We start from the raw sequence: 21,825 nt of genomic DNA on the forward strand, positions 1-21,825 counted from the left end.
TCACCAACTAACCAAATTCTAGTAAACGTTATACATAATTTAATTACAAAGTAAGATAAAGTGTTTCAAGTTATAAGATAGTAGAGTTGTGCAATTTCAATTAGTTTCGTATTTATTTAGTAAAGTGCATTTATTTTCTTTGGGAACAACGTAAGGATATTTATGGCCGTTTAAATTGCGCAGCTTGAATTATGAGTAAAATGAAACTGAAAGTAAACAGTAATAATAATGAAAAATTGTTGTTCAATAAAATGATCTGATATTATTAATAAAAATGTTAAATATAATTCTGATGTGTTATGATTTAAATTACACTGATTAAAATCAAGTTCATACCTAAACAGATTTTGTTCAAATATCTGATGATTTAAATTATCTCTTGGCCACTGTGAGCGTTGTATCCCGGCAGGCCTGAGGAGCGTAGATATAATCGGAAAGGCCTCGTTGGCATTGGATGTAACATATATAGCGTGGTTGACATATTACATTCTCTTTACTTTCACCAGCTCTTGTAACTTACATTACCAAAACGTTGAAACCCTAATGCTTTTGACGGGTGCAGGTCTGTTTTCGTAAGGAAATGAACATTATTTACTGAATAACTAACCCGTATGTTTTACGAAACGGCATTTGACACTCATTATGGTTATAAGTTCAAACTCTGTTGATTTAAGAAGAGTGCTTAATGTTTAGTACAAACCTTTCTTACTAATATATTATTTGTTGTGGATTGAATAGTTTTTTATACAAACTCTACTGTGAAAGCTACATTTCATTTGACTGCGTTAATTCATTTTTTACACTAATGATCAACCATTAAAAATATTAACATGGAGATTATTAACTTGATAATATGTAATGTTTGTAATGGAAGAACTTGCACTTGTTCTAACAGAAACTTATCAACTGATATTTAGAAGTTTTGTTTTTAATTCGAGTTTTATTTATAAATACGAAAATCACCGAAACTATTCACTTAATGTGTTTTAAACACTTTCTGAAAATGCACAAATATCCCATTCTTAAAAATGTATTTATAACATTTAGGTTAGTTTGTATGTTGCTGAATTTTTGCACAAAGCTACTTAAGAACTACCTCCACTAGCTGTTCCTAATTTTAGAGCGATAAAGTAAAGTAAGTTAGTTGATAACTCTTGGCTACTGTAATCAAATAGTGGAATTTACCATAATATCATTATGGTCCCCATGGCAGAAAGTGCAAACATGTTCAGTGATGGAAATCAAACGTGCAACTTGCAAGTCAAGCTGTCAAGAACGTGCCAGGCCACAATAATATGTAGGAAAACTTTGTTAGTTTGATACAAACAATAACTACAATTTTTTTTTTTGTCATATGGTGCAAATGAAGAGGCAATAAGCATGTTTACTTTAAAATGTAGGTCAGATTTTCAATTTTACAGATAGACAGGTTTGCAGAATCACTAAAATGTGGCACATCCAATCTCCAGGGTTCTTTATTTAATACTAATAAATTTATACTATATAATTCACACCAACATATATTAACAAATGAAACAATTACTTTGATAGAGATTTTTCATTTAACAAACTGAAAACAGGTGCCAGAGCTTTGGTAATAAAGTCCTGGTAGCGACAAAAGTATGAAAAACATGTCATCATATGTGATAAATTAATATAAATTTCCAATGAACCTTATATGAGTACAACAAAATCGATGGAAAAACACGACTAGATGGAACCTCGAGACACATTTTTAGGAGAAACAGTGAATCGAAAACTGTGATGTTTTGTATACATTTCCAATGATAGTCCATTCTTCAAGTAAATAAAGCCTGCAGTTCATTTAACTTCATTTTTTTAAATAATGTTTTTGAAGAAGACAGCCAAATTCCTCAGCACACACTGTGCATAGAGAGTACATTAAAAGGAAACAAGTTAAAGACAATACATCACAAGTTATAGCTTTGAATATAAATTAATTAAGAATATTGCTTGTAGTGGCAAGAATTTATTTCAATCTTCATTACAAGTACATGCAATTCTTTAACTTATTAGCAAGATTTTGAATTAAGATTTTCACACACAATTTTGTTATATTTACACCCACACCCATCATAACAATTCATCACAGTCCTGTTGTAAGTACAATACTACACAAAATATACAATTTGTACAGGTGTCATAACCAATACAAAACATAATCTTAAAATGTAATTAATACCAGGATAGTCACTGACAATAACAGACCATTTCTCTTCAAAATCAGTGAATTAAATCCTACAGTTGACAACAAACATTTACCCTTGAGAAATATAAACACGATTACATAGGAGTACTATAATAATAGCACCTGATAATCCGAAACCAATAAAATAGAAGCATTAATACAAACTGTTTAAAACAAAAAAAAATGTCACAATATAGATCCACTAGGAAGAAGTAACTTTAGAAGGTGATTTATTTAATAATGATTTGACATACTTTGGACTGTTTAACCCTTTCGGCGAGGTTGGCAACCTCAGTCAACTTGAAGGCTCAGCGCAGCAGGCGACCTTCCTTTATTCCTGTTCTTCTATGTCTTGAATTTAACATATATAGAATTGGGTACAATTACTGAATATTTCGGGGACTTTTGTTGAGTTATTGCCGAGATATCATGCTTTTAGTACTGATACCGTAATTAGTTGAAGTATCAAACATATATATTCAGCACCATGCCAAACATTAAAAGTTGTTATTCAGTGCCAAAATGGTTAAATATCACTCAATGAAGGTTTTGGCTTGAAATGTTCAATAAATCACTTTTTAGATTAACATCTTTCAAGTTTTATCTTTTTTTTCTAACACACAACTTACTAGTTGTTAAAAACAACTTATGTGTTGTTCAGCTTCTTACTCTAGGTCAACACACAACTCTCTTTTCAGAACATTTCATGTGCCTCTAGTTACTGCAATTGAACTAAAAACCTACAAATCACAACTACACAAAATTATCAATCTTTATAAGAAGTCATTCCATTTTACACATTCTAAGAATGTGAAAGTACACATTTTAAGTTCTTGAAGTTACTCTGGTTAGACAGAAATCTAATTTCAATCAGAGTACCTGAAATCAAAAAGATCGGTTGCTTATCGTACAAATGCATCAATTAAATGTTTTGTATTTAGGAAAAAAAACATTAATGCTTTTAAAAGGCTTGGAATAAGAATCTAGTAAGTTAAAAATGTCACAAAGAATAATTAATACTATATACTAAAAATATCAGAAACATTTTAATTTAAGGGAAAATTACAGAAAAAGGTGATCTTTGAAAACAACTGGTGTAAAAACAATTTCAATAATTTTACAATTAAATTTTAAAACAAGTAAGAAAAATACAGAAATATTAACAAAAACATTAAAAATAAACATCTGGCAAAAAATATGCTCACTATAAAAAGTTTGATTGGTGGATACATCACTACTTTGGAAAAATGCAATGCAAATGTCTATTACACTGATATTTATATACTTGTGTTTAAATACACGAGTCCAAACCCAGTTTTAGACATTTGGATGTCCCCAGTATATCCCTTGTAACATTATCATATTATTAAATTATTGTTTATTTTCTCTCATAAGTTACTACAATTAACAAGCATTTGTATAACATGAACCAAATGTTAAACTTCTAATAAACTTTCACTTTGGCATATCTATCTCGGTCTTCAAACTGTTTCACCTTAAGAGAACTCGGTTTCCATATCCGTTTTCTTTTTAGCAGCAAAAATGTGAAGTTTCTTGAAAATATAGTTTCCTGAATTACTATATCTTGTTTTATACTTAAATTGATACTTGTACAGAGTGTGTCTCAAGTCTGACAGGGCTAACTATGTAAAGAAGGCTTCAGATAGTCGAGTCTATAGAAAACAAAATTAATATAAAGATACCCAGATCTACTTGCTAAGGTTAGATCTGCATGCATCTAGGTTGTAGTGTAGTATTTTCAAAAATTCGAGGATTAATTTCAAGAATGAAATAGAATAATATACAACAGTTTATGTTAGAAGATGCTCATTTGTAAACATTAAAATTCACAAAAGCCAGACAAATCTGATGAAATAAGATATCAAGTCATAATTTATACCCACTGGTAAAATCCACAAGTGTCAGCTAATTCTAATTCTGATCAAAATAAACTATTAAGAGAAACATAATTTATATCAACTGGTTCATTGTTCAGAAGTTAATTGACAAGAGCTATGGCAAAGTTTAGTGTTATACATCAGGATCTAAGCAATTCTCTTGCTGATGACTATAATGCAAGTCTAAATGCAAACCATGCTAAAAATGAAGCACATATATATGTAAGGCTATTAATTAAAACTGAATACTTTATTTCAGTGACAAACATGTTCTACTTATCTGCATACAGCACATCATCAGTAACAATATCATGTTCATCCATAGGAATACTGTGTAAAATCTGTTCCTGAAATGCTAAACCAATAAGGTAGGGACGACCATGAGGATCGTGCAAACATCGATCGATGTACGCATCATAATAGCCGTGGCCAGTTCCAATACGACCACCTCTTTTGTCAAAAGCCAAACCTGGGATCACCATGAGATCTAGCCCACCTAAAGAAGAAACCAAAAGTAGCATACATGTCAACAGTTTCTGTAAAACATTTTCAAACTAATCAAATGAATAAAACAGATGATAATCAAAACTTCTCAAAATTGATATTGATTTTGTTAAAAAATATTTATTAATAATATTTTATGAAAATAACAAGTGTGATGAATTGATATAATAATGACACTGACTAAGGGTCTTCGTGTGGCCAATAATGGATACAATGGGTCTTCGTGTGGCCAATAACGGATACAATGGGTCTTCGTGTGGCCAATAACGGATACAATGGGTCTTCGTGTGGCCAATAACGGATACAATGGGTCTTCGTGTGGCCAATAACGGATACAATGGGTCTTCGTGGCCAATAACAATACAATGGGTCTTCGTGTGGCCAATAACAGATACAATGGGTCTTCGTGTGGCCAATAACAGATACAATGGGTCTTCGTGTGGCCAATAACGGATACAATGGGTCTTTGTGTGGCCAATAACGGATACAATGGGTCCTCGTGTGGCCAATAACGGATACAATGGGTCCTCGTGTGGCCAATAACGGATACCAAGGGTCCTCGTGTGGCCAATAACGGATACCAAGGGTCCTCGTGTGGCCAATAACGGATACCAAGGGTCCTCGTGTGGCCAATAACGGATACCAAGGGTCCTCGTGTGGCCAATAACGGATACAATGGGTCTTCGTGTGGCCAATAACGGATACAATGGGTCTTCGTGTGGCCAATAACGGATACAATGGGTCTTCGTGTGGCCAATAACGGATACAATGGGTCTTCGTGTGGCCAATAACGGATACAATGGGTCTTCGTGTGGCCAATAACGGATACAATGGGTCTTCGTGTGGCCAATAACGGATACTATGGGTCTTCGTGTGGCCAATAACGGATACTATGGGTCTTCGTGTGGCCAATAACGGATACTATGGGTCTTCGTGTGGCCAATAACGGATACTATGGGTCTTCGTGTGGCCAATAACGGATACTATGGGTCTTCGTGTGGCCAATAACGGATACTATGGGTCTCGTGTGGCCAATAACGGATACTATGGGTCTCGTGTGTGGCCAATAACGGATACTATGGGTCTTCGTGTGGCCAATAACGGATACTATGGGTCTTCGTGTGGCCAATAACGGATACTATGGGTCTTCGTGTGGCCAATAACGGATACTATGGGTCTTCGTGTGGCCAATAACGGATACTATGGGTCTTCGTGTGGCCAATAACAGATACTATGGGTCTTCATGTGACCAATAACAGATACTATGGGTCTTCATGTGACCAATAACAGATACTATGGGTCTTCATGTGACCAATAACAGATATCACCTGAAAAGGTTGTATTCTTATTTCAGCTACATTTCGTTGCTAGTTACTACCAAGAAGCTCGACTATTTTTTAAAATAAAACTTTATAGTAACTAACTAGTCAACTATACAAAATACAGATCTCAATAACTACTTATAATAAACTTTTTACAGTACTTCATAATACAGTGTCTAATGCTAACTTCTAATCAAAGCAAGCTAACTACTTATTTCTGAATTAAAAATAATCATGATAGTGAACATATTTAATACAGTGTTCCTGCATACTTACTTATAATAACTAAAGATACTTCCAGTCTTATTAAACCTTTCCTTCATTCACAATAAGATATGTTTTTGTCACGTCCTACATTTACAGGACTCGATGGACACTGGACAACTTTTTTAGAGAAGTCCTGAACTTCATAAATCAAACAATTCAATAGTGCTTGTTAACTACAGTTTCATCAACATACAAACACAAGCAGTTCATAGATAATATATAAAATAATAATTCTAATACTTATAAAAAGAACATGCTAATGAAAAACTAAAAGTAACAGGTTTATATGAAATGAATAAAACTGCCATTTGTATAATGAAACAGCTACAAAAAGAGATTTCCTAAAGAGACATGCAGTTTTTGACTAATTTTCTATTTTTCCCTTAACCCTTAAACAGCAGGAGTGTTGTAGATGGCAGTATGAGTTGATTATGGCTGCTGCTTAAGGATTAATCAGAGTACTCCTTCAATCAGGTGGATCAAGGGCAACTGTGTCCCATTATAAAACCCTAAATTCAACCCTGCCCAAAGTATAACGTCATGCAAGATTTACTTATCAGCCACTAACACTGAACAACTTACATGCTTCAGATTTCAGTTCTTACTATGTCAAAGCACTGTAAAAAGCTCAAAATTATTAGCACACACACTTACTTTTATTCACCTGCTCAAGTTTTAAAGGATTTTTATATGAAATCTTGATAGAACTCATTTGTAAAATAATACATCTATTTTTATGTTCAAAATACCAGGTGAAGGATATGTGATTTTTAAGACAACAAAAGTTAAACAACTCATTCAACGTTGTATATTTAGTTTCCTTATCACTATAACTCATTTCTCCAATAACTACTTAACACTTCCTACAACATAAACTCCACTCAAAAAGAACCTAAATATTGCTTTATACAAATATAGCAATTTGTTAAAAGGGCATGGTGAAAATGAAACACAAATATCAACAACTGGGATATTGTCATCTCTCGCTTCCAAATCAAATGGTGCAAATCAGAAGAGAAAAATTCAATATCAATTGAAATTTGCTGCAAAAACAGTTCTGAGAAGTTTCTTAATCTAATATAAAAACATTATTAAGTCCCAGATATATTTGTCTTAACTTGCAGTTTCATAAGAACAATAACTAGTTGGAAGTTAGAAACTAAGGAGATTTTCAACAAAAAAATTTCAATACTCCTGTGTTTTATTATCCCTTGTTTAACCCTAAGTTCACAGGTGGGGTTAATGTGTGCATACCACGACCTTTTACAGAGTACTACTTAACAAGATATTATATATTTGAAGATATTATTATCAAATATTCATTTTACCTTACACTACTGGTTTAGTAGCACTATGTGATGCAGAGCTCCAGAAAGAGTATACAGGAATACTGATAAAGCTGTAGATATTCATTCTTAAGGTTCTAGAGGTTATGTTAACTCAATTTGTAAACTGTATGATGGACAAAAGTGCTTTTAATTTTCACGCGAACATCACCTTGTACTCTGATTTGTCTGAATCAGATTTATGTCATTAATTCACAGACATATCTTGAGTAGAAATGCTTAGTAGCACACCTGATATATTGGGTACAACAAACTTTACATTTACTAAATGCATGCCACATTTCATATAGATATGCATAGTAAATATTCCTTCTCCAATATAGGGCTAACCTCGCACACAATCGATTAAAATGCTGAATTTGTTTTCTTTTGTAACTTCATATTTCACACTGAGTTTAGTCAAAAGCTTTAGTGTATTAAAAATATCAAAATGTCTGATACAGAAAGGATACCGTCACTTTTATTTGTTTCGCTTATGTAGGTTATGTGTGACCAAGAAAGAGAGATCACAGATTTTGAGATGTGTTGAAAGTTTCATAAGTAACAAGTATATTTTCCATAATATTTTACCCTCAGAAAAGAAAATATAGTGAATAATAAAAGGTTAACCACACAGCTTCAAGAAGAAGGCATTTAATACTGAACAAGCAAACAGAAGTTCTCTCTCAAGTAACATATTTGTACTAATACTATTAAATTGAGAAAATAGGAGTCTACACATTGAATACAAATGCATGTGATATTACACTAAAAAAGTGTGTAATTTTTACTGTAACAAATAACACACAGCATTAAAATTGATACACAATTAAAAACATGTTTCACCTCTTTCAGTCAAAACAGATAACGACATGTATTTTGTGAGTTCCATAAAGGTTACAGTGGTTCAAAATTAATGTAATTTAGCATGTTTAAACAATAAGAAGTACTACAATAAACAGAAACAAAGTACACTTACACATTTAACCTGTACGAACAGTGACATTTAGATAAGTGAGGTATTGTGAAAGTAAAGGAGGTAGCATTTTATAATCACATTCTGGATTGGTTAGAATATACAGAGCTAAATAACACTCGTTTGTTGTTACATCTAGATACATTTGCTTCAATAAAAAGGGCGACTGCTTTAAAAGGTACATGGCAAGAATGGACATTGGAAAAATGTTTCGTTTTTTATTTTTGCTCAAAGCTACACAAGGGGCTATCTGTGTTAGCTGTCCCTAATTTAGTAGTGTAAGACTAGAGGAAAGATAGTTAGTCATCATCACCCACCACCTTTTACCAACAAATAGTGGGATTGACCATAACCTTATAATGCACCCTCGACTGAAAGGGAGAACATGTTTGGTGTGATGGGGATTTGCACCCTCGATTCTTGGATTACGAGTCGAGTGTCTTAACCACCTGACTGTACTGGGCCTTGAAAAAATGTAACATCATTAGTTAGTATTTTAGGAACGACAGACAAAACTTGGTGTGCAAAAAAGAAAAACATAACAAAATGCATACAATATGAATAAGAAAAACATATATAAATACATTTAATGTCTTAAAAGTTCTGAAAGTACGCAATAGTAATATAAAAGAAATTGTACCACAAAAAACCATCTTTAACTGTGGAACATTACAATTATTAACACATAATTACAACACAAAGCCTACACCCTCCAATGCATTAGGTTGTTTGAAAAATAATGGTGGATTTTTATATCAAGATGTTAGTCATTTATAAGGATAATAAACCTGTCTTTTAACGACTTCATACCATTGAAAAACTAAATTTTTTATTCTATTAATTAGTAGTTTTTATCTAAAACTTTATTTCCAATATTTCAGATCCTTACAATCAATGTTGGGAAAAGGAAAGTTGTGCGTGAATTCAAACTTGGTTATAATACATCATAAACAGCACACAATATCAACCAAGCATGGGACGAAGGAACATAGGTACAGTACAGAGTTGGTTCCAAACATTTCATAATGGAGATGTGAGTCTTAAAGATAAGGAGGGCAGAGGACATCCTTCTCTTGTTGGAAACGACCAACTGAGAGCATTAGTGGAAAAAAAGCCCATACCAAACTGTTCAAGAAATGGCACAAGGATTAGATGTTAGCATTTCTACAATTTTGGACCATCTTGAACAAATTGGAAAAGTAAAAGAACTTGACAAGTGGGTTCCACACGAACACAGTGAAAATCAGAAAAGTTGTAATTTCGAATTGTGCTCTATGCTTATTTTGTGTAAAAGAAATGACAGATTTCTTGATGGAATTGTGACTAGAAGTGGATCCTTTACAACAACAGAAAGCGATCTGCACAATGGCTCAACCGTGAAGAGGCTCCAAAACACTTCCCAAAGTTTCACCAACAGAAGATTATGGTCATTGTATGGTGATCTGTGGCCAGTATTATCCATTACAGCTTGCTGAACCAAGGCTAAAATATCACTGCAAAAGTTTACTGTCAAATATTGGAAGAAATTCATAGAAAGCTGTGTGAAGAAATGCCAGCATTAGCCAATCAAAGAGCACCAATCTTGCTTCACAATGATGCTCAGCCACGCTGGAAAATGCTCGGCCACGCTGGAAAATCTCAAAGAAATGAGAAACATTGCCTCCACCTTCTTACTCTCCAGACCTACTGCCAACTGAATATCACTTTTTAAAGAATTTGGACAACGTTTTATAGGACAAAAGATGCAACAACAGAGCAGCAGCAAAAAACGTAAAAAACTACCATCACCTAATCCCTTCAGAGTGCTTCTAGAGATAGGAAAGTCCTGCCTGCACTCATGCTATCAAGGATATCAGTTATGTAAAAGTGATCAGTGAGGGTTAAATCACTTCTGCAGAACGACTTTGAAGACCAAAAAAATAAATGTTCTGAAAAGGTTTAGAAATGCATGTCTATCTGTGTTTATATATTTCTCTCATCTCAGTTACACCTCATTTTGTCATCTTTCTGGTGCAAATGGGTGTCCACAGCACTCTTAGCACCTTCTTATATTAATTGTTGCACATATTTTTTTCCCTATTTGAATAATTACACTAACACAATGTTCAACTGATTTGTGTTCACAAACTACGACTAACTGGTGACTCAAAGCAAGTTCCATGGCAGTACTTATTTCAGAATAAGGTTGTGGAAACAAGTGCAAAACACAATACAGTTTCTCCTTCTGACCAGCGAATAGCACTTCACAATGCAAAGTTTTGATATTAGTTGCCAGACGTAATCTCTGTTCACTGTATAGGACTTTTAAGTCTGATTTTATTGAACCTGGGAGGATCAGTTACACCTTTGACCTCTTCTCCCCTCCCCCTCATAACAGTAGATTTGTATACTTTTATTTTTTATTGGTGGAGAAAGAAATTATCAAAGAACCATCAAAATGGGGTTTAAAATGTTAACAGGTTGATAACATGCAAGATACAATTCAGGAAAGGTAAACCCAATGTCATCTTCATGGGGACATCTTCATTTGAAAATATGGCCCAACAGATTACCATTACATGTTGTACCAGGGGACACCCCAGCTTTACTTTCACTGAAATCTTGCATTTCCCATGGCCGAAGAGGAAAAAGTGACAATGGCCGAGCAAGATGATTTGAGGCCTAATGTGTCTCATTCCAGATGAGTGCAAGCCATCCTACCATTCCATCCTTCAAGATGAGTACATCACTGATGATGTGGACAGCTTTGATGGAGAACTGGATATTTTTATTGAGGACAACTAATTCTATCTCTTTACCTCGAGTGCTACAACAAAAAGCACTAATTACAAGAGTGAAAACACTTGTTTTGGTATTTGTCTTTTTGCATTAACCTACAACAACTTGTTAACTATTCAATTCATATATTATTACATTTCTTGATACTGTTAGAAAGGTAGTAATTTTGATAAATTTGCATCAGGCAAAAATGACCTAAGCCACTACTGTCATTTCTGAATCATAATAGATAATTTATTGTTATGTGTTCTGTCATAACACATAATAGTGATCTCCACTGATTAAAATTAGAATGAATATCATTAAAAGTTTGAAGAAAAGAGAAACATTTTTGTCATTAACTCAAAACTACAAATCAAGGGTTAGATCACATTTTACATAGCACCACCTAGTTGCACAAACAGTAACCATTAACAAATGATATATTAGTCTTAATTGTGAGAGTGAATATAAATATGTAAACATTATTAAACACCAGGTTTTCATACTGGGCAAGGAATATTATTCAACTGCTAATGCTATGCTGTGTTTTGCCTTCCTAAAGTAATTAAAAAATTGAAAACTTCCTTTGTTCATTATATTTGTGTCACAAATGTAAACTTAAAAAAGCAAACAAACACTATTTTGTGTTATAAAAAAGAAGCTTTCGAAATGCATTTTGCTAAAAAAAATATTAACCACTTGCCACTCTGGATCTCAAGTATATTTATATGAAACATGCAATTATGCGATTCATAAGAACATTTAATAATTTTCCTATTAATTTAGAAATACTTAACAACAAAGATATTTAATGACATAATTTACAACCCAATTGAAAGAATAAAGTTGTAAAAAAAACTTAACCAGTGTGTTTGGTGCGAATTTTCTTTCTTTCCGAGTTAAAGAACACCAGTGTACGACATTTTTGTTCCATTTTGTGTGTTATTGGTTTTCCTGATCAGATATTGTATTTTGTGTCAAGAAATGCAGATTTTTTAGTCTGCACAGACTTATTACAAAATGAGCACACTTACTTATTACAATAACAACAAACAGCGAAATACTAAAAGTTAAAGTAACAAAGGATTATAGCTTAAGATGATCAAAATATCTTAAACTGATGTTTCAACATTAATGAATGGATTTACCTGCAACAAGAGCATCATCCAGAATGTTATCCTCAGCAGTCTCACTGTTGCTCCAATTAATCACAGAAAGTTTGGACAAGTCATCTGTGGAATGTAGTTTGACCATATACATATGTTGGCTGTTTGGACTTCAAAAGCAGAAAAAGAATAAATGTTTTATCACATTAATAAAGTGTACAGGTATAAATTAGAAATAAACATCATGTAATCTCCAATAAACTGAATAAATATTTCTACAATTGACTGAATACTTTCAGTTACTAAGTTTTAAATATTTCTATATCTAATATCAGTGGTAATCACTTTGCTTATTTAAAAAGTTTATAAAGTAGATAAGAAATCTCAGTTATCCAGTACACACAGCCCGTTTTAAGAGGTTAAATACATACAAAATACATGTACTGAAAACAGCTTTCCAACTACATTCATAAATATGGTGAAAAAAATTTTTTTTATAAGTGCTAACACTCCTATAAAACAGCCTATGGAAGAACCTAAGAAAACAAATTATATAACCTTTTCCTTCATAAGTAAGCGCAGACTGAAAATAGGTGATAAACTGTGCTAATGAGAGGAAAGATATTACAAGTCAAACTTAGGATTTTATTCAAATCAAATAAGAGGATAAACAAAAACTATTTTACTTTCAAGAGCAAGACTGATATGATGGATAAGTCACTTACGAATGCCAGTGCCCATAGTGCAAGGACGTCAACAGTGCCTTGCAATTATGTGGAAACAATTTTGACACATTCAGAATAGCAAATGATGAACAACCACTCAAAGAAAACTTGTAAATAAATTAAGAGCCAAGCTGAATCAGAATGAAAGTGCAACAAGACTAGTGTCAGAAATATAAACTAATGTATACATCAGTTAATGATTACATATCTTGTTAGGCCTAATTTGTATTTTATTAACTGAACATTTATAAAGGGTTTTTTATAAATCACATCACATACAGATAGTTTACAATTAAAAATAAGTACTGAAAACACAATTCTAGTGCATTAAAATTTGACAATAACCAAGAGACATCTTGCTACTCAGTGAGGATGCAACAGGGAAAAATGATGAGAGTACAAAATTACATTGATTTTTGGATAACGTTCAGATCCATCAGTAACTCTCAGGTTTCCTTGTGGTATTCAATTACGCTGATGTCAGATGTAAAAGCTAAAAGTTTATGCTAAAATTCATGCTTTGGATTCTTAATTGAAATAATAACTAATAACGATAATAATAAACAGCAAAAGAAAACTCAGTGCACAAGTGTGTAGATAAAACAAAGTTTTTATCAACAATAATTATGTAATAAACAACAAACAACATTAAAATTGATACATGATTAAAAACACATCTCGGATGTGGACTGTTTCCACATTCGCCATGTCATCTTCAGGAGTTAACTTTCAAGACACAAATGTCATATTTATTTTTTCTTAGCTGAGAATCTTAGCTTAAATTCTTGCCAAGTAAATATTAGAATTGCAAAATAAATAAGAGAGTGTTTATGTTGATTAATAGTTGATTTCATTATGCATGTAAAGTATATAAAGATGTCATACATGCAAAATTAGAGAATGGTTTCAATAAGAATATGATGGTTTATTATTTTACAGAATGATCTCAATAACAACAATATGATGATTTATTGTATTAGTGAATGGTCTCAATAACAAGATGATGTACTGTGTCAGAGGAATGGTCTTATTAACAATAATATTATGTACTGTGTCAGTGAATGGTCTTATTAACAATAATATTCTGTATTGTGTCAGTGAATGGTCTTATTAACAATAATATTCTGTATTGTGTCAGTGAATGGTCTTATTAACAATAATATTCTGTACTGTGTCAGAGAATGGTCTTATTAACAATAATATTCTGTACTGTGTCAGAGAATGGTCTTATCAACAATAATATTCTGTATTGTGTCAGTGAATGGTCTTATTAACAATAATATTCTGTACTGTGTCAGTGAATGGTCTTATTAACAATAATATTCTGTACTGTGTCAGTGAATGGTCTTATTAACAATAATATTCTGTACTGTGTCAGTGAATGGTCTTATTAACAATAATATTCTGTACTGTGTCAGTGAATGGTCTTATTAACAATAATATTCTGTACTGTGTCAGTGAATGGTCTTATTAACAATAATATTCTGTACTGTGTCAGTGAATGGTCTTATTAACAATAATATTCTGTACTGTGTCAGTGAATGGTCTTATTAACAATAATATTCTGTACTGTGTCAGTGAATGGTCTTATTAACAATAATATTCTGTACTGTGTCAGTGAATGGTCTTATTAACAATAATATTCTGTACTGTGTCAGTGAATGGTCTTATTAACAATAATATTCTGTACTGTGTCAGTGAATGGTCTTATTAACAATAATATTCTGTATTGTGTCAGTGAATGGTCTTATTAACAATAATATTCTGTATTGTGTCAGTGAATGGTCTTATTAACAATAATATTCTGTATTGTGTCAGTGAATGGTCTTATTAACAATAATATTCTGTATTGTGTCAGTGAATGGTCTTATTAACAATAATATTCTGTATTGTGTCAGTGAATGGTCTTATTAACAATAATATTCTGTATTGTGTCAGTGAATGGTCTTATTAACAATAATATTCAATAATATTCTGTATTGTGTCAGTGAATGGTCTTATTAACAATAATATTCTGTATTGTGTCAGTGAATGGTCTTATTAACAATAATATTCTGTATTGTGTCAGTGAATGGTCTTATTAACAATAATATTCTGTATTGTGTCAGTGAATGGTCTTATTAACAATAATATTCTGTATTGTGTCAGTGAATGGTCTTATTAACAATAATATTCTGTATTGTGTCAGTGAATGGTCTTATTAACAATAATATTCTGTATTGTGTCAGTGAATGGTCTTATTAACAATAATATTCTGTACTGTGTCAGTGAATGGTCTTATTAACAATAATATTCTGTACTGTGTCAGTGAATGGTCTTATTAACAATAATATTCTGTATTGTGTCAGTGAATGGTCTTATTAACAATAATATTCTGTATTGTGTCAGTGAATGGTCTTATTAACAATAATATTCTGTATTGTGTCAGTGAATAGTCTTAATAGCATTATGATGATGTATTATATCAAAGAATGGTTTCAACGAAGACAGTAAGTATGACAGAAAATAAACACCATTATACATAAATGATTTATAAAAGCCAACAGAATTGAAACTTACTCATATTTAGGAACAAAACATTCCTTTTCCATATTCAAAATCTTTTCCAGGATTCCATGTGTTTGAACCTCATGCTCGGTACTCAAGTACAAGGAAATTCTACGACTGTTCTTGAAACGCTCATAGTTCAACAACTGTGACAAAATACATGAAACAATCAGCTTGTGAATACTGGAACCAAATAAGTTTTACTTTTAAAGAAAAGATCTTATGGTCATATAATAAGCAACTTTAAATCTTAGGGCAGAATATTAAAGTTTTTCAGGCACAATTTACAGTAAATGTCCAACAAAAAATGGATAAAAAAGAATCGCACGTCTTGAGTGACTAATCCTTATTATTACAATAATTTTTTTTAATAAGGATATAACTACAAATAATACCTTGCAACATTCTTATTAGTTTCTTTACCTTATTATTTATACAGAAACTATCTGTGTGACATTCAGGTATATTGTATGTTTTCTACTTGCTTTTGGGATATTGAAATTTTAAAATTTTGTTATTTAGTTTCATTGCTTTATAGCAACAACACATGATCCAGAAAGTCATTAAAATTGCCTTGCATAAGTTATTATGTTTCTTCATTCTTTATAGCCTATTCTGTCCAAGATCATATTGCAGTGACATATAACACCCATGTTTGTAAGACTACACTATAATATCACTTGCTTGTTCAGTTTGACATTGTTTGAACGATACAGCTGACTAATAAGATGAGAAAATAAAGAACTTGAGATGATGATGTTTACTGGACAAAGAGAGCAAGTTTAACTAGTTCAGAAGAGTTTCATCTTGAGAGACAAAAAGCCAACAAACTAGTCACTGATCTAGTACAGGCAATTCTCCACTTTTGTACTCGGGCTGTATTTTGTGTTATGTCATAAAAATCGTTTTATTGTCATTTAAATGTCTACAATATATGCATTTTGTATACAATTTAAAACTCCCCTTATATCTTGAGTGAATTTGTTGTTAGTTATTGCCTTGCCCATCAAATAATTGTCAGGAAATCGATTCTTCTGAAAAGACCACATCTGGTTACAGACATACTAAACTGTAATATATATTTACAATATTTAAACTGTATATAAAAACAGCTCTTGAATAATATTAATATGTACAACTAGTCATTCCATTCCTAATTAATCTAAAATTGTAATAATGAACTGGGATCCATTGTAATTTGAAAAAAAAAAAAAATTCATTCCCAAGCAAACCCTGTAGTCAGTTAAAGGTAACATAACAAAAATAATTAATTAAATTTTGAGTGTACATTTGTTTGCACTTTTTGTCTGTTCTTGTTTTGAGAATTTTGCTGTTTAGTTTGGATGCAATGTCCTTGGTGGATCAGTAGGTCCTCTGTCATCCTTTAATGTTTAGTTATTATATACATAAATGTGCATAATTTAAGTACAATAATAACAGATTACCTGTTGATCACTCTAGGCTATTCCACTAATTATACTAATCTCTAAAATAAAAACAAAATATTCAAAGTCAACCTTTATCATTAAAATATTTATCAAAAAAATGTCAAAGTTAGTAAGGAAAGAAAACAAAATGTAGAAAGTAAGAGATTTCTTGCAGCTGGGATTCATAAAATGGATACAAGTATATCATTAAAGTGTGAATACAGTGGAGCTCAGAGTTTCTAAGATAAGAATTCTCACTGGATGCAACAGTGCACAATATTGTTGAGAGAATAATTTTATTTCTGCATCTAAGATAAAACTGTTTGTTTCTATTGTAAGCATTATTCAAAAAATAATATTGATAGTGACAAATCATGAGTTATAAAAACTGAGCAGAGGTTATAAGGTTAAAAATAACTGCTATTCAGTAGTTTAAGCAAAATGTTGACAGAACATATGACCAATGTGTAAGGATTAGGTGATCAGTCATCAAAATTTGCAACTTCATTTTCATCAAAAATTATTTTAAGACATAAAAGTCCTAAATCACCACAACTGTCACTTATATAATGTTTTCACTGTGTGCCACATAGATCTGGGTAATTGATGGAATTTAGTAATTAATTAATTAATCAATCATCATTCCATTTAACAACTTCATCATTCATATGAGATTTGAACAGTTGGAATAATCAAAAACATTGATAACCAGAAACATTATTTCTAAGTATGAGATTGCTTGCATGGATTGTAACACTAATTTATGTGTGAATAACCTTTAACTAATCAAAAGTGATAATGAGAAATCTTAAATGGAATATTTTGATTGCTTGGATAGTTGGAATAATTAAATACAGTAATAACTGGAAACACTTTTTACTATTTTTTACTATTTTTATTAGTAATTATTTGTGTAATATTAATAGATTCAATAATAATTATGATTAACTGATTATTTTGCATGACACTAAATGATATAACCAATTCTCATTGGTGATCATTTATATTGATTAATCTATACAAAAACGTATGTAATTTAAAATATTACACTTTATTCACTATTCACACTGTATGTGAAGAATGTTCAAACCACTATTAATTTTGATCATTTAAAATCAGTTATTTGTAATTCTTCTGTACTACAGATAAAAACAAAAACAAAACATTAACCTAGCTTTCCTTACACTTAAAATAAGATTCCATTCAAGGGGACAGCCCACCCTTCATTCTTTTTAACATGCCAAAATAATTCCATTATTAAAGAAAACAACACAAGGCATAGTATTACAGATACAATTTTAACCTATTTCAATCACAGACAGCAAGGCTATTAAAACCCCTTGAAAAAAAGGTTTTAATCTTTGTATTATGTAGTGTTTTGGTTCCTTTGCTATTGAAATGGGTTGCCTGTGATGTAGTTTCTCTTTTTTTTTTGCTATTAGTTTGTATTATTTCAAAACTTTCTTATATATGTAAATAAGATTTTTTAAAGTTGTTGTTTACAGCTGAGTTCAGTGGGACAATTATCCTTTTGTTTTTTCTATATGTACAATCTTTGTTCAAAATTCTTGTACATATAATCCAAAACTACTTTCACCACAGAAAAAAAAAAACAGTATTTTTTATTTTATAAACATTTTTTCTCCCTTCTGTACAACAACAATGGTTTCTCAAACTATTACACACCCATATCTAAAGCACAGTCTCTACAAATCTCAGTATTAAAACTAATTTCACACCTTATACTTTTATGGTTCAACTTCTAGTAAAATAATATCTTACAATATTTATTACTTTACCATTAACCCTACAATTCCTTACCTAAACATAGACTACTTATAATGCTCGATAGACACTAAAGTAGAAAAAATACATATGAAAACGAAATATCAGTTCTCTACCGAATCTTTTTTTATAACCAGCACAAGCTTATAACCACACCGCTTATAACCGCTGCCATCAAACTGGAATCACACAACAACTTGCTTTGGAGCAAGCTACTAATAGTAAAACTCATTGAATCATTACAAGTAATGGTACTCTCCAACATCGCAATTTTATTATTCGAAATTCCATTACATATAATCCTGTAATATTCTGTTTTCATTAACTTTTATTAGTCCAAAACTCGGAATATAAAGGTTACTGTTTACGTGATTTAGTGTGAACTAACTTTTAGCGTGACTGTAAATTGTAACTGCCCATACTACTGTATTCTAAAGACGACTGATATAGTTATTAAAACTGTAATTAAGATCGAAAAACTATTCTGTACTTTATTTTAATTAAAGTTTTAATACCCGTACCAGCTGTCTTGTGATACATTTTTACTTCAAGTGGGTTTCTCGTCATCATGAATTTCTCATACTACTGTTAACTTTTCCAACTTAGACGAAAAGCTGAAGTACCGATATGTCAACCAAAAACCGGGAAATCGAAAGTATTTTTATAACATCAGTAACAAGGTTAAAATATCAAACCTTTTCTGTGACGAGCTTTGTCTGTCTAATTTTCTCGTCCTTAGACATGGAAAGAAGTTTTTTTCTAACTTCAACTCTTAAAGCTTCTTTAGCTGCTCGAAGTGCTGTAGAAGCAGCAGAATTCATTGAGTGAATATTATAAAAACGGTAAAGTACAACTGTTTCGATTACTCTAACTGTCTGATTCCAACTTCAACTGCTTACGCTATGTATATAAATTGCTATGTGAGTTACATAATTAATCAGTTGCGCTATGCTTCTCAATTAATCTTATATTCCCTCTAGTGGCGTGCTGCTCAACAAACACAAGTGGTACATTCAGCACCACTTCACTTAAGCCTACTATTTTTATTATAATTCGAGTGTATAATTTTCCCACTCTAGTATATGTTATTTATGATTATTCTAACCATTTCATATAATTTCTGATACGATTAAGATAGGTAATTGTTTATTTAATGATTTTTTTCAAATATCCCCGTTTTTTGATAACCACACATACACATTATATTTATATATATATACGTGTGGTTTTTAATAAGCGCATTAGCTACATAATGGTTATACGAGAGCTGTTCAAAAAATACGCGGACTGACGTCATAAAACAAAATGTACTTTATTCAGAAGTTACAGGTCTGGGACCCCTTCAAGGTACTCTCCTCCCCAACGCACACACTTATCCCAACGGTGTTTCTACTTGTTGAAACAGTCCTGGTACGCTTCTTTTCTAATGTCCTCCAGCTCCTTCGTCGCATTTGCCTTAATATCGGGAATCGTCTCAAATCTTCTTCCTTTCAAGGATCTTTTGAGTTTGGGGAACATGAAAACATCGCAAGGAGCAAGGTCAGGTGAGTAGGGGAGGTGGGGAAGAACAGTGATCGAGTGTTTGGCCAAAAACTCACGAGTTCTGAGGGCTGAATTTCGCAGTAACGCGGTGCATCTTCAATTTTTCGGTCAAAATCTCGTAACAAGATCCAACTGATATCCCACACTCTTCAGCAAGCTCCCTAACAATCAGACGTCGATTTGGGTTTATTTTTTAAATAAAACTACAGCATAAATGCCCCGCAAGAAAAAAACAACAATAACACAGCAACAAGTAATAAACGTATTGAAGAAAAAGTATTTACTTGTGTTTATAAATAATTTACATGAGAATTAAGAGCATTCATTTCCAGAAACGAGTTAGTAAAGTTTACGTGTAACTAAAAATCTCATCTGCGCCCTCTAAGAAAAAACTGTATTTTAAACACGTTTCCAAAACAAACTGAATATAAACGCAAAGCAACCACAAAACTGATAATGGCATTTATGGAAAAAGTGTTGGCGTCGTTTGAAGACGAAAAACTTTCGTCTTTCAATACGTTGTCTTTTTGTATCTGAGTTACTTCTGTAGATTAGTCCTCCAAGAATTTCTACTCAACGATCGTTCTGAACCATGTAGCTGCCCATTTCAATTTCGTTCATCATGAGGATTTTGCCCAACTCGTCTTAAACGTTTTTCTAAACCCTTTAGGCGACCTCATTTTGAAACACTGAACAATTTCAGTGTGTTCACTAATTATACATTCTAATAAAATGTTTAGTAATTGTAGAATGTGTCATATGGCCCAAATCCAAATAACTAAGATACTGTCACTTTACAGAAAGCTGTAACACCGTGTATAAACAAGTGTAGTATATCACACTGTCCTGCAATGTATTACACTACAGTTTGTTTTGAACTTCGCGCAAAGCTACACGAGGGTTATCTACGCAGCTGTCCCTATTTTAGCAGTGTAAGACTAGAGGGAAGGCAGCTAGTCATCACCACCCACTGCCAACCTTTGGGCAACTCTTTTACCAACGAATAGTGGGATTGGCCATAACATTATGACGCTCTCGCGGCTGAAAGGGCGAGCATGTTTGGTGCAACGGGGATTCGAACTTGTGACCCTCAGATTACCAGTCGAACGCCTTAACCCACCTGACCATGTCGGGCCAACAAACGATGCCATAGTGATGAAAGTCTTAAAGCATCAGAAACTTAACCCTTTCCAAGTGGGTCAGTTGTAAAATCTATGGACTTTAAGCTTAAATCCCTTTGTGTAGGTTTACGCTAAAAATAAACAAAAACAAATGCATTCAAGCCAATTCATAAAAGCTTTAACCACAGCCAGTTACCCTTGGCCCAACATATGCTGTGTTGTAAACAAGTCTAACTTTTATCCATTTATTCAAACTTCGTTCTAATCATTAAATTAATATGTATGCTTTCCAGTTCTGTTGACCAGGCGAG

At 32.2% G+C, this 21,825-nt stretch overlaps 1 protein-coding gene across 1 annotated transcript; it reads right to left on the reverse strand.

Annotated features, from left to right (window-relative positions):
- Positions 1-1,974: 1,974 nt before the first annotated feature.
- Positions 1,975-19,877, reverse strand: LOC143231780 (5-formyltetrahydrofolate cyclo-ligase-like). Its single transcript, XM_076466425.1, has 4 exons — positions 19,547-19,877; positions 15,652-15,785; positions 12,410-12,537; positions 1,975-4,603 (listed from the first exon to the last, which is right to left on the reverse strand). Exons 1-4 carry the CDS (start codon positions 19,670-19,672, stop codon positions 4,380-4,382), a joined length of 612 nt encoding a protein of 203 aa, XP_076322540.1. The 5' UTR covers positions 19,673-19,877; the 3' UTR covers positions 1,975-4,379.
- Between the last annotated feature and the right edge of the window lie 1,948 nt (positions 19,878-21,825).

The sequence above is a fragment of the Tachypleus tridentatus genome, chromosome 11 (assembly GCF_004210375.1).
Source record: "Tachypleus tridentatus isolate NWPU-2018 chromosome 11, ASM421037v1, whole genome shotgun sequence".
NCBI lineage: Eukaryota > Metazoa > Arthropoda > Merostomata > Xiphosura > Limulidae > Tachypleus > Tachypleus tridentatus.

Bases quoted from the DNA above. Each gene is read 5' to 3' on its own strand.
- LOC143231780 (XM_076466425.1), bottom strand. From the start codon at position 19,672: ATGAATTCTGCTGCTTCTACAGCACTTCGAGCAGCTAAAGAAGCTTTA. The intron at 15,786-19,546 runs GTTTGATATTTT...ATTTTGTCACAG, and splicing joins CAAAGCTCGTCACAGAAAAG to TTGTTGAACTATGAGCGTTT. The intron at 4,604-12,409 runs GTAAATCCATTC...TTTCTTCTTTAG, and splicing joins GGATGATGCTCTTGTTGCAG to GTGGGCTAGATCTCATGGTG.